The 14,412-nt window shown below is 30.6% G+C and overlaps 1 protein-coding gene across 1 annotated transcript; it reads right to left on the reverse strand.

Moving 5' to 3' along the window:
• Window positions 1-3,490: 3,490 nt before the first annotated feature.
• On the reverse strand, window positions 3,491-7,172 carry LOC131619816 (histone acetyltransferase HAC12-like). The gene is made up of 11 exons (XM_058890870.1): window positions 6,927-7,172; window positions 6,438-6,722; window positions 5,932-6,213; window positions 5,646-5,774; window positions 5,371-5,571; window positions 5,127-5,269; window positions 4,722-5,025; window positions 4,187-4,326; window positions 4,006-4,063; window positions 3,732-3,916; window positions 3,491-3,596 (listed from the first exon to the last, which is right to left on the reverse strand). The coding sequence occupies exons 1-11, from the start codon at window positions 7,170-7,172 to the stop codon at window positions 3,491-3,493; spliced, it is 2,079 nt and encodes a 692-aa protein (XP_058746853.1).
• Window positions 7,173-14,412: the final 7,240 nt, after the last annotated feature.

Genomic DNA, 14,412 nt, shown 5'->3' on the forward strand with positions numbered 1-14,412 from the left:
TTAATTAAAGAATACTTGTGAATAATTTTGAATGAATGATAGTGATTTAGTGAGTTAAATAAAAGACTAATTTATAGAGAATTACGAGACTAATTTGAATTGACTTAATGTGTCGATTTGTTGTGATATACCAATACATGATGATATTGTGATGATTTTGTTAATATGTGAAGTTGTATATTGGCGATGATGTGTCGAGACGTGATGATATCGTGATGATTTTGTTATTATGTGAAGATGAAAGATTATTTGTAACGTTGATTTACCTCTAATAATTGATAATTATCAGTGATGTAGGCGTATGCCTCGCGACGATGTGTGATTGTGATAAGTATGTTGTGTATGTCTTGTTTGTCGAGTCACATTTCATATGCACACTCTGTGATGCCCTGGAATGGCAAACTAGTGACGAAGGCTTATGCCTTGATGCCTCTATTAATTTGCAATTGGTGATGAGGGCTGAAGCCCTGTTGGTACCACATGCATATGCACAAGTCGTGTCTCATGTTGTCTGGTGTGACTTATATGTGATGTTTTGTGACTAGATGTGTGACTTATATGTGATGTTTTGTGTCTAGATGTGTGACTTATATGTGATGTTTTGTGACTAGATGTATGACTTATATGTGATGTTTTGTTGCTAGATGTGTGACTTATATGTTGTGATATTCTGGGACTAGAATTTTGATTTATACTTGTGATGTATCGTGACTTGGCTTGCAAAGTAAATGAATGAGATATATATAAATGATGTGAATATGAAGTGTTGTGACTTGTTGTGCAATGAAAAGTGTGTGAGATTTATGAGTTGGTGAAAGTATGAAGTGTATGGCAATATTAATACTTGTGATGTGATAAACATATATGTCTGAATCCTAATATACAATTCATCATGCACTCACTTATATGATTTGATATCTCACCCTTATCTCTTGTTCGTCGTTGCCTTTATATTGGTAACGTGCAGGTGTTCGAGTATGAAGATTTAGTTGTTGTTAATCGAGTCGGTTGTCGCTCTGATACGTAGCACTCGGGGGGGATGATTTATGATGTTTATGATGTTGTTGTTTATTATTTTATCTTAGCCGAATAAGATGGTATTGACTCCAAGATTGAGAACTATGATTCCGCCATGTTTTAATAAAAGAAGTTATTCTGTTTTGAAAAGTATTATATGCTGAGTATTTGTTTGATTGATCAAAGAAAGTGCTATGTATCCGCTAAATGCAATGAAGTGATTTATTGCGATATGAATATGTGACGCCTCATTTGTTTATCGAGAAATTTTTGAGACTCTGATTCTTGAATAATTGCCGTGTAGAAATGGGGTGTTACACATTACGGTTTCGAAAGCTCTCTATAAATAGAGTAGCTTTTTCCCCTGCGAAAGTTAATTGTCAATTTTCTCATAGCAAGAACGGCTAGCACCGCCTTCTATTTTGCACTCGCGTGGACTACATAGAGACGTCGGTATCTTCTGCTGTTTGTGATCAAAAGATAAAGCACGCTTCAAGAGGTAGTTCTTGAATCCTTATTTGGTTTGTGATTAATAATTTAATCAAGATCCGTTCATCGGGATTATTCCGCTAAGAAGAATTTTTTTGTTGAAAAACCTTCTTAAAATTCCAACAATATATAGAATCCAATGGTTTAAAACATTAGAGCTTTTTGTTACCCGGATAAAAGCATCTTACACACTTGAATGAAAAAAACAATAATGTACAGCCACTTGGCAAATGGGGTGGGTTTGATTGGTCAATAAAAATTATTTAGTCAATTACATAAAATGGCTCCAATTAGAATAAATTAATAAGGAGTTAAAGGGTAATATGAGGTGTTAATGGGCATGTTCCATTATTAGTTAGGTAGTTGATAAATAGCTAATATCATTAATATAAATAGAGTTAAATATGTTTTTCGTCCCTATAAATATCTCGAATTTCATTTTTAGTCACTATAAAAAAATGACATATTTTAGTCCCTACAAAATTTTTATGAATTCAGTTTTAGTCTCCGCTATTTTTTTAAATTTTAAAAACTGTTTAATTACCCTTAAACTTTTAAATTTTTAAATATTTTTTTTTCTACATGTTTAGAATACTATAAAATGTTTTTTTTACCAAATTATAGAATTTTTTAAAATGAGAAGAATTACATTTTAATTTTTAAATTTCAAAAGATAATGATAAAATTAATGCAAATTTTGACATAGAAATCAAATTTTGATTTTTTTGGAGGAACTTTTTATAATGTTATAAACATGTCAGTAAAATAATCATTTAAAAATACACATCGGTTTAACAACAGGGACTAAAACTACGTGTATAATAATTTTGTGGAGACCAAAATACGTCTTTTTTTTAATAAGGACCAAAAACAAAATTCGGTAATTTTATAGATACCAAAAACATATTTATTGAAATATATATGCCTATGTAATAATTATTGAAATATAATAATTAAAGAGTTAAATATGTTGTTAGTCTCTCTAAATATTAACTATTTCACTTTTAGTCCTAAAAAAAATTCTTCAAAGTATCGTTCTCCTATTATTTATTATCCACACTTTTGGTACTTGGCGTTAAATCTGTCTAACGGAATATGACATGATTAGGACAATTGACAAATTGTATGCAATGTTCCCAGTTTAAGTTATGACTAGGGTAGATTTAATTGGATGAAATAAATTTACACTGGAATATGTTTTTTAAAACTTATTTTGTTCTTCTTTGGAATAATTATTAAAACATATGTGTCATTTTCCCCGATCTGTTTACCCTAAGTCTCTATCTTCTTTAAATTTTCTTTCACTTTGCACGCAGAAACCTCCAACAATGTAAAGCAAACCTCCGAAAATATTGTTTACTGAATATGAATGCGCTTAAACCACATGAAATTAGTCTACATTGTATTTATAAGAAGAGAAACGAAGATAACCTTTAAACTATAAAAAAAAGCTTTTAATGTGACGTTATCAATGCAAGCTTTGAATTATATCAGCGAGGAGTTGAGAGAGAAATTTATGGTGGTATTTTGCATTTTAACATTTCAGAAAAAGACAATTAGAAATTAGGAATAAAATTTAAGTGAAGTTTATAATGCAATAAAAAATAGTTTAACCTAGTAAATTCCACTCTGGCCATTATTGTAACTGCAAAATTTCAAAATTAAGCCAATTTTCTCGCATCTTCATATTCCGTTAGACAAATTTAACATCAGGGATAAAAAATGTGGACAGTCAATATTAGGAGGACGATTCTTTGAAAAAAAAATTTTGAAGACTAAAAGTTAAATAGCCAATATTTAGAGGGATTAAAAACATAACTAACCCATAATTAAAAAACACATTTAACCCATAATTATTAAAATATATTGCACTAAGTATAATACATATTTCAAAAATTTCTTCTGTTTCAATATTTGTGTGGAAAGTATGATCAATAATATAGAACAAACAAGTAATAAAAACAATAAATCCAAAGAATTAAGTTCATACCATTTTCCCATTAGACTCTTGATACACAGATTGTGGTGTTGAATTATTTTCAGCTAGCTTGTCTTCAATTTGAGTTGATTTGTGTTCATTTTGAGTCAACTTATGTTCATGGCAATCGTCACCTCTATCCTTATAGCATGCAGAGCAAATGGTACAATCTGGACAAACCTCACATTTCCACCACTTTTGGAACACATTGTGTGCCCAACAAATACTACAACATTTTCCAAAAGTTATAGGACTAGGATTGCTTAGATAGTAGAGGATCATCATTGAGGAATACTTGGCATGTCGGAGTGTGTCAAACTGAAGCTGATACTTCTGGCAGAAGCTCAAAAAGTTGTTTCTATCTTTAAATACTTCATTCTCATTGATAGTATCATCATGCTTAGTGTTGGAAGGGATAACATCAACAACGGCCTAAAAACGACAGATAAATAAGAAATTTGCATGATCATACTAATGGTGACAAAATTAAATTGAAGCTTTAGGTTTAGTTAGGTTGTTACCTCACAAAGTCGATGCACTTCGCCGTTCTTTAAGGTGTGTTCATTTGAACTATGACATCTGTAATATATTGATATTAAATTCAAAGACAAAACTCTTTTTTATTGAATTCAACACAAAGCCAATACATTCATTTTAAAATAGAAGGGGGAACAATTGAAATATGTATTTAAGTTATCATACCTTTCACACTCCTGAAAGTTCTTGCATTTAGTGCAAAACCACCGTTTCCCAGACATTATCACTTCAAAGCAGTGCGTGCATGAATTTTGTAAATGAGCTATAATGAAATTTTTTCTGGTGTGTAATATATCTTGCCCTAGCTAATGAAAAAAAGGAATAAAGATAAGATAAAATAAAATTACACATATTATATGAATAATTTAAGCTGAACTATAAAATAAGAATATTGCAACTTTTTGTTCAATCTATTATAAAAGAATATGAGAATAATTTTGATGTAATGCTAGTGCAAAAGATTTTAGACTATTAACCAATCAAAATTAATTATTTATATTACTTTTAAGCTAGATATGTCTAAGTAAAATATTTTTAATAATTCAACAATTGTAATTGATTGATAGAGTAAGAAATTTAAACACTATCAATTAAATTTGGAGAATATAATCCACATAATGACATTTTATACTTTTTCTAAATGTAGAATACCAAACAAATAAATCAAACGAGAAGAAAGTAAAAGAGAAGGGAGACATACTTTTTGCATCACTAGAATGTCTTTAGCAGCATCTTTCGAAGGATTAACATGTCCCATAGTCTTCAAAACTCTTGTTGACACTTCTTTTTTCAACATATTTTCATAGTCTCCTCCACTCTCTTTTTCAATAGTCCTCGCTTTTTCCATAGCAGAACCACACCAAAAATCTCCATCAAAGTATGGCAAACGAGAAATTGTTACTTTGGAGCCTCCCTTTTCAGTAGGAACAAAGAAATGATCATATATATTAGTTAAACTGACAACAATTTTTTCTTCAGTAGCCTTTTTTAGCATTGAAAGATACCTGCATAAACAAGCAATATAAATATTCTATGGTGACATGACACTACTTTCAAATTCTCATAAAAACTCAACATATACTCATAAGTAAAAAGAAAGACTGACCAAGAGCGTAACTTATAATTGCTTGGAGTCTTTTGCTCTTTAGGATGACGATATAATATATAATCATTTCCTTTTGAAGGAGGACATGACCATATGTAGCAAGTTGAAAAACCCCTTTTCTTACAATTATCAAGATATCCAATCTGATAATAGAAAAAAAAACACAAACAAAAAATGGGAAGGATTTAGTATTCAACTTTATAATTTTTATTGGCCTGGAAGTAAAGTTTAAAATAAAAAATACCAATATCTCATGGTAAATGAAGGTCCGAAGTGCTCCTCCTTCCACAATCACTCTTTCGGGCCTAAAATACTTGACAGAATCAAGATATGAAATGTACACACAATGCTGATTCGGATTGCCACATTTAGAGCCATACTCCTGGACGTATAGTCCAAAAATGCATATATCTGCTCCATTAATCTTCTGAAACAGAAATATTACCTGAAACCAATGAAACTTTTATTAAATCTCTTAGACGTATATTTATTTCTTCATATATAAATAAATGAACTTACTCTTGATCTATACGAGAATTCAGTCGGATAATTCTTTTCTGGTATGATGTCAAGAAACGACTTCTCCACTTTCAATTGTTTGTTGAAAGATAACACTTCTCTAATAGAAATGCTTTCTGTTGCTAAAACCTACAGTTTTGCAGTAACTCATCACAAATAAGAAAATATTCTTTAGTTTTAAATCAACTTACATTTGCTTTAAAAGATCAATAATATAAATAACATGAAAAAAAAAACTATTTTACTACTATTTTCAATTTACTTTCAATTGATTTCTCTGTATTACCTTATCAAGACTTCCATTTCCTTCAACTTTTTCTCCATCTACTCTCACTTCCATGAGACGCTTAAAAAGTCTTTTCTCTAAGTGGTCACTAAGCATGGTACTTGGTAAGTCCTTAGCACCATAAACAATAGCCTCTTGTAAGGGAACATGCACTCCATTTTCAATTTCTTTTAAGCGGCATATAGCACATATATAATTAGCACTACTATCCAGATCTTTTTTGTTGTTGTAGAGTGCACATACTTGATGCTGCCATCTTTTGCATTTATTGCATTCAACCCACTAGAAGAAATAATCATTATTAAAAGTTAGTTTATGTTTTTCAATATAAAGATGAATTATAGTATACTATATTATAAGTAAATTTCAGTTTTTTTTTAGATTCATTCAATAATTAATGTATCTAATTTATATATAAACTAGATTCATTAATTATGGAATGAATATAAAAAGGTGAAATTTGCTTATAATATTAAACAGAGAGAATAATAGTTATTACAGCATACCGGTTCTTCAAGTATATCATCATTTGTCTGTTTTTTAAGATTTGTCTTAAAAACAAATGTCATGTTGAATGTGATGCACTCGCCTTTAGATGTATTATAACAAAAGGAGCAAAAGCAACGCTCTGCATCAAATTCCTCATCTTTTCTACAGAAATATGTTTTTCTCCTGCCGATGGAGTGGCCACAACATATACAAAAAATAGGTACAGGTGCAAAGTAAAGATTTTTGCTTTCACATAATTGGCATGTGTTTGCATCAATTCTCGTTTCATCTTCCATTGTAATCTGTGTTAAACGAATTTTTGACTTTTATATGGCTAGTAAAAAATTAATAAAAATTGAAGAAATTGACAAATGTAAATAGAATTTCATGATAAAAAGAATTATTGTTCTCATGAGCTTTTACAAAATAGCTTAACCTTTTAGGATAGTCAATTCATGACATAACATATAACAAGAATTGAAAACACTAGAAGGTGGTGTACTAACCTGAAGAGGTTCCTTTCTGAGACTATTAATATGTTGTATTATTTGATCATGTGTGAAAAAATCAATTAAAGAAACAGAATCAACGGTTGTATTTGAGGATTTTAATTGTTTCTCTTGATCAACTTTTGGCTTACTGAATTTCCTTTTAATAGATTGATTGCATAATTCATCAAAGCCTCTCTTTCTTGAAGTATCATAAGCATTTCTTTCGTCAGCTGCCACATGAATCCAACTCTTGCATTCCATTTTTTCTATTCACTCAGCCAAAAGTTGTTAGAGAAATTTCAATTAGTGTTCATGATTATTGTTTACTCTCATTTATATTCTTTCGTACGTTTTTTATTTCTTGTGTGAAAACCTCTCTTAAATCCCTTTCTTTATTTGTCTTCTTCTTCAATTAGTATTATTATAATAATAAAATTGGGTTCCACAAAATTCTATAATAAAATTTAGAAAGTTAATAACTTTTGGACGAAAATAAATATAATTCCTACTCAAAATTTAAAATTGTTTTGACTTTTTTAATTGAATTAATTATTTATTCATCAATTTTTTTTACTTATTATAAATTTTTTATTAATTTTCTTTTTACAACTATTAGGTTTAAAAGGAAAACTATTATTTTATCATAAAGAATATACAAATTTTAATAAAATTAAAAAGGTTTAAAAGGAAATCTATTCAAAAGGAAAATTATGTTTTAAAATGAATTAATTATTTATTCATCAAAATAATTTTACTTATTATAGGTTTTTTATTGGATTTTTTTTACAAGTATTAGGTTTAAAAACAAAAAAGTTTAAATGGAAAATCATTTTTTATCATAAAGTATAAAAAAATGTTAGTAAAAAGGAAAAATATTTAAAAGAAAATGATTCTTTGAATTGAATTAATTATTTATTCAACAAAATAATTGTACTTATTATAGATTTTTTATTGAATTTTTTTCCAACTATTAGGTATTAAACGAAAAAGGTTTAAAAGGAAAAGTATTTTTTTTAATCATAAATGTATAAACCAACGTTAGTAAAATGAAAAAGGTTTAAAAAGAAAATTATTTTTTAATTGAATTGATTATTTATTCATTAAAATAATTGTACTTATCATTGTTTTTATATTGGATTTTTTTCAACTATTAGGTTTAAAAAGAAGAAGCTTTAAGAGGAAATTTTTTTTTTTATCATAAAATATAAACCACTTGTAATAAAAAGATAAAGGTTTAAAAAGGATCCATTTATGTTTTTAAATCTATAATGCGGTCTATTTATATAAATATTAATAATATTTTGTATTAAACTATATTTTATATTAGAATAAAATTAGACGTGAAAGGATGACACTGGTTGGACGGAAAAAAAAAACGGTATTGATTGGTTGGACAGTGGAATTGTTGAAGTGAGGTATGGAGTATAGAAGAAGTTTGAATATGAAATGACCAATAAAATTTGTATAGAATATAAAGGAGACTAATTTTCTAGTTTTTTAGAAGATGAAAAGATATAATATAATAAACTAATAATATTTAAATACTTTTTATAATTTATTAACGGATACGGATATCCGCGGGTATGGATACCATTAAACTCGTATTCATATCCATTAATAAACGTGTATTTAAATATCTATTTATTTTATTAGCGGATATCTTTTAAATTATCCGTCCCGTACCCGTGACGGATTTTATCTGCGGATATCTGCGGGTATGGATATTTTTGCCATCCCTACTGCAAACATCCTCTGATGATGGTATTCAATTAGATTAAATCTCAAGCCTCAACTCCAAGAAGATTCAAGAAAGTGTCTATATGATTGGCTTACTCGATAATTCTTGAAGCTTCAAAATGTGAAAGAGAGGAAGTGTGAAAGTTCGCTCTGTCGCGTCTAAGTGAACATTATTTGTAAAAACACAAAGGCTTTTTTTGTAAAGTTTTACGAATAAATCATAGATACACACAAACACACATACTAAATCAAGTTTTTAAGTATGTATTTCTTAAGAAAATATTCCTACAAAAATTTTGGAGTCGTGCTAGTTGAGTCAGGAACTATCTGAATGATTTTGGACAAAAATTGTATTGTCTAATTGATTGACACTCATACACAATTAAATAGGTTAGTGCAAAATTCGTCTTAACATTTTTGGGAAAGAGTATTAATCAACGAAAACGTATGTGTATCTTTTCTTTCTTTTTAAACTTTCATAATCGTTTATCTTTATCATGTCCAATAGATTGGAGTAAGGTGCCACTCGATTGGCACATTAATTTTGGCCTATGGAAAATTTCATTTTTGTGCCAACCTCTAACCTATCAATTTAGGCTCTTCTCTTCACAATTTCCCATCCATAAATGTGAGTATTCTATCCGACTCCTCTCTCTAAAAATATTTTCAACTTTATCTCACATTATTTTAGTCGTATCGCTTTAAGAAAGTCCTTTTGTTTAGTGAGGCATTTTTGTATTATGGAAAGAGAATTATTGTAAATTCACCAAGGAATATTTTTATCTGGGTTGACTAATTTATCTATATTGGAGTGTCTGTTTGAGTTAAAAGCTAAACCCTTTAAAAGATTTGGTTTGAGGATTTATATTCTAAGTTATTGTTTCGGTTCATAAGCTCGTCTTGGTTCACTACTAGAAAATTCGCTTTTAGTGACCGAATTAGAGACCGAAAATGCTTAAAAATCGGTCACTAAAACGTTTAGTGACCGATTTAGTGACCATTATTTTTCGGTTGGAAAAGTGCTAGTCGCTAAGCATTTGTGACGAATTTAGTGACCGAAATTTAGAGACCGAATTTGTGACCGATTTAGAGACCGAATTCAGTGACCGATTTAGAGACCGATTTTAGTGTTTTTTTTCATAAAATAAAATCAAAAGTTGTGATACCTAGGGATCGAACTTGTGAGCTCCACATATTTTAAGAAGAACTTACCACTACACCACTTTACATCTATTGTTATATTTTATATTTAAACATATATACATATAGTTTTGACAAATATATTATATGTTAAAACAATAAAAAATATGAAAATTTTATTAAAAATTAAAAATTGAAAGGGAATTAAAATCTTTAAAAAAATGGAAAGGAAATAATAATATAATAAACAGGATTAAAAATAAATAAAAAACAATAAATATTAGTGACCGAAATTTCGGTCTCTAATTTTTATATATAAATTAAATTGTATAAAAAAATATTTTTTGTGACCGATTTAGTGACCTCTTATAATTTGCTCATGAATATCAAATTTTGGTGGCTAATTCGGTCACTACAGTGACTGAAATTTCGGTCACTAAATTTTGGTCTCTAAATCGGTGGCTAATGTATTTTAGTGACCGATTTAGTGACCTATTAAAATTGTCTCATGAATATCATATTTCGGTGGCTAATTCGGTCACTACAGTGACCAAAATTTTTTGGTCACTAAATCGGTCACTAAAAGCGAATTTTCTAGTAGTGGTTTAAAAGCTTGCTTTAGTTTGAGATCAGCCTAGTTCAAAATCTCAGTAATGTCTGTGAGTTAAGCCCAATTTAAAAGCTCACTATGATTCGAGATAAGCCTGGTTCAATATCCCATCTTGGTTCGTGGTCATCTAGGTTAAAACCTTGGTACACTTCGTGAGTTCATCCCGACTCAAAAACTCAGCTTAGTTTAAGATAAGTCAGTATAATATATTGGTATAACATGGAGACTAACCACTTCAAGTTATTGTTTGGAAATAAGATTATTAATTTCTTCAATCCGGTGTTTGGAAAGAAGACTAACAACTTCAATCCGCCATTTGGGGGGAAGACTAACAACTTCTCTCCGATGTTCGTTGTTTGATTGGAAGTTAGTCTGAAACTTCATTATTTTTTGTATAAGGGAGTTTGAGAGTTTAACCTACTAAAATATCTTAAGTATTATTGGATACTCTCAAAATAAAATCTTAGGGGCATGACTTAGTCTTCTTAAGTGAACCTGTAAAAATAATTGATATCTTTTATCTTTCCCTTAACTTTTATTTTTTGTACTTTTAATTTGTGCTGCTAATTTGTAAAATGTTTTAAAAATATTTTAAAACTCTGAAAATAATCACAAAAGCATTTGAAACCATAGTATTTATGAAACCCATAATTCACCCCTCTCTTATATGTGGGGTCACATGTTCAACAGACTTCTCCCTATGGGGGGTGTTTATTCTTTGGTGACTTTTTTATTTCGTCTACCTTTCTTATCATCTCATATGTATTCAACCAGCCTCCCTTTCTTGATAAGTCATTCTATTTCATTTCTTAATTGGATGCAATTGTTCGTATTATGTTTGTGACTCTTATGGAAACGATGTTACTTGTATTTGTCTGTTCAGGACAATTCTTTACACGGGTAGGGATTCCTAATCCTGACCTCCTTGATTTAAATATTTGCGAACTCCTTCCAAAGTTATCCCTCAAAGTATTCAAAGGAGTGGAAGCGTTGAATCTAAATCAGGGGCCATGTTCTCAATCTTTTCTATGACGACCACCGTCTCTTTCTGATGCCTGGTTAAGTATGAAATTCTCCACTCCCCGACCTCCTCCCTCGACCAGGAGTTTTTCTTCAAAATTTTAAGCTACGGGCTTCCTCAATCTCTAGCTTATTCCAAATCATGCAATCTAATTCAATCCTCTCTCGAATATTCAACATTTCAACCCGTCATTAGTACCCCCCACAGTCACGACTACTTTTATGAAGTGGTCATTGTAATCGTGTATGATTGATTTCTTATTCTAAGTGATCCTAGTGAGTACACCCATTGTCACGGGTTTTCGCTTTTGGGAACTGAAATTGGCGGTGAAGACTTCATAGAGGTATTTCCAAGAATATATGCCATCATCTAGGAGGGTCTTGAACCAATTTATTGCATAACCGATAAAATTTAATAAAAATATCTTACAATTGAATCCCCCTAGTCGTGATAATAGTCTAATTGATTGTGTACATGCTCGACATGTTCGTTTGGGTCCTCGGTCCCATCATAAATTTGAAGCTTTAGAGGTTTCTCTAGTGACCTCGGAATCATGCTAATAAGGATGCGAGCTGATAGAGGGTTTCTTTTTTGTTCTATGGTTAGAGGGTCTTTGTCATACCTCTTCCTTTTTCGAGGACATAGGACCTCTACTCCAGGCGCTGCTTCCTTGGTGGAGGTCAAATTAAGAACACCGACTTTATTTTTTGCGAGGTTGCCTCCTATGTAGTAATATCCTTTGGATTGACATGCTATAGGCTCACTTAAATCTTTAATATCATTTCTTTTTAGAAGTGTGAATTTTTTTGTTACACTATATTGTAAATATTATTCAACAGACCAGTAGCTCCTTGAACCTCGGGGTTAACCTGTAACATCTGAAGGTCGGGGGAGCATTTCTTGTCAAGGTATCATCGATAGTGGTGGAGTTTGATGCTAAGGTTCACCTTGAATAAATTATTGCGTGGATCCAAAGATCATAAGAGTTTTAAATATTCCTTGGCCGACCTCGGTGGAGCAGAATCTTGTTGTAAAGTATTGGAAGAAGACATTAATAAGACTAGATCGTACTCTATTTGGGGAAGATGAGGGGGATCTTTGATAGCTTTAGCAACAACAATGACTTGTAATTAAATGGTAGATTGAGTGGCTTTGAATGCCACCATGATTAATAAATACGAGGGAAAAAAAGATCTGTTGGAAAAGAAAGTTGAGATTTGAGGAAGACGATTGAGAAACAGAGATCTCAACTTCTAAGAGAGGAGATTTTAATTACCATAAAATGTGCCATTGTTCAATAATGGAGCCATAATCGTTTAGTGAATGATGTAGTTGTGCTTGCTATGGTGGACTCGAGCTTCCAGTGAGGTGGATAGGGGGTTGACATGAAAGGTTAGCACTCTAGCGTCAAATTCATTAAGTGAATCAAAAGTGATATGAGAGTGAGGATGGATTTGAATACCTGAAAATAATGCCTTTTTTCTCTCTTAAATTGTGGGAACAATTTAAAATAGAAAGCACATAGTGATACGTGGGACGCCGTTACCTTTATGATTTATCTAGATGGCTAATAGTAATCTTGAAGGAGAAATTACTTGCTTCAGGTAGAATAGAGGAAAACATGCTCTTCAAGCATGCCGCCTTTGCCTTGCCATTGGACCTTTAGTTTTTGGCCTAATAAGCAGCATATAACACAAATTATGCGTAACATGTGGACATTAACAAAATTCATTGGGTTTTGTATATACATTGTTTGGAGCAATTATTTTGATGAAAGGAAAATCAATAACTGGGAGTCATGTCATCTATTACTCAAGTGCAAGGTTGTTAGACTCGCGAGTTTACTCAGATTCGTAAGGGGTCCTAGACTCGACTCGCAGACTCGACTCGTAAACTCGTATGAGTCTATGAAAAATTAAAAATAACTTTCAAAAACCTGTCACTGAGACATATAAACACACACACACACACACACATATGTTCATAAATTTGGAAATACCTCATATATGAAACAAATATCTATAATAGAATATCAATAAACATAAAAGTTTAAATTTCATACTCCATATAAAACTTCTTAACAAATAAACTCGATAATAAAACAAACAAAACAAAAAAGTAAGTAGTTAAAGACTTAAAGTATTAATTCCTTCTTAATTTGATACCACATAAAGCAAAAAAAAACATAAAACAAATACGCTAATGGCTTCATGGAGGTTCTTTATAATTATTATTAATAAATAATTGATTAATTACTAAAACCGGTAAAAATATATATATTCTTGTGAGCATGCATTATTTCAAGACAAACAAAATTTTGTTCTGCTATAAATCATAAATCTTCTACACCATTTTGTCATGTGCAAATTAATACACGAGGATTGGCGATTAGTGAATTTGATTGAAATAAAATGCATCGTATTTATACAAGAGAAGTATCCATGTGAAATATATAAGAGAACACTTATCCAATGAATGATTAATTTACTGCAGCAAACACAAACACAACAAGAGATGAGCAAACATGACCACGTTGTTGATTAAGGGAGGAATAAACTTTATCATAAGAAGAGACTAAGAGATAGATGTTTCTAATTCTCATATAAGCAATAAAATAAGGGTTTTTCTTTTTTAAAAAATAATAATATCTTTTGGGAATTTGGTCCTTTTTTGTGGTTTTATAAAAAATATGGAAAATTTAGAAAAATTTATAAACTCGTAAACTCGCCATAGAATTGCGAGTCTATACGAGTTTGTGCGAGTCTACTTGAATCTACTCGAGTCTATCAAAAAAAGATTTTATGCGCGAGTCTACTCGTTTTTGCTTCCTAGACTCGTAAACTCGTACGAGTTTATGAGTTTACTCGCGAGTTTGACAACCATGCTCAAGTGGAATATACTTCCCTTGTTGAAGGGGTAAAGGAAGCCTTATATTTGAGTGGCGTGATTGGAGAGTTAGGAATCACTCAGGAATGTGTGAAAATGCATAGTGA

This window comes from Vicia villosa, linkage group LG7 (genome assembly GCF_029867415.1).
Source record: "Vicia villosa cultivar HV-30 ecotype Madison, WI linkage group LG7, Vvil1.0, whole genome shotgun sequence".
In the NCBI taxonomy this organism is placed as follows: Eukaryota; Viridiplantae; Streptophyta; class Magnoliopsida; order Fabales; family Fabaceae; genus Vicia; species Vicia villosa.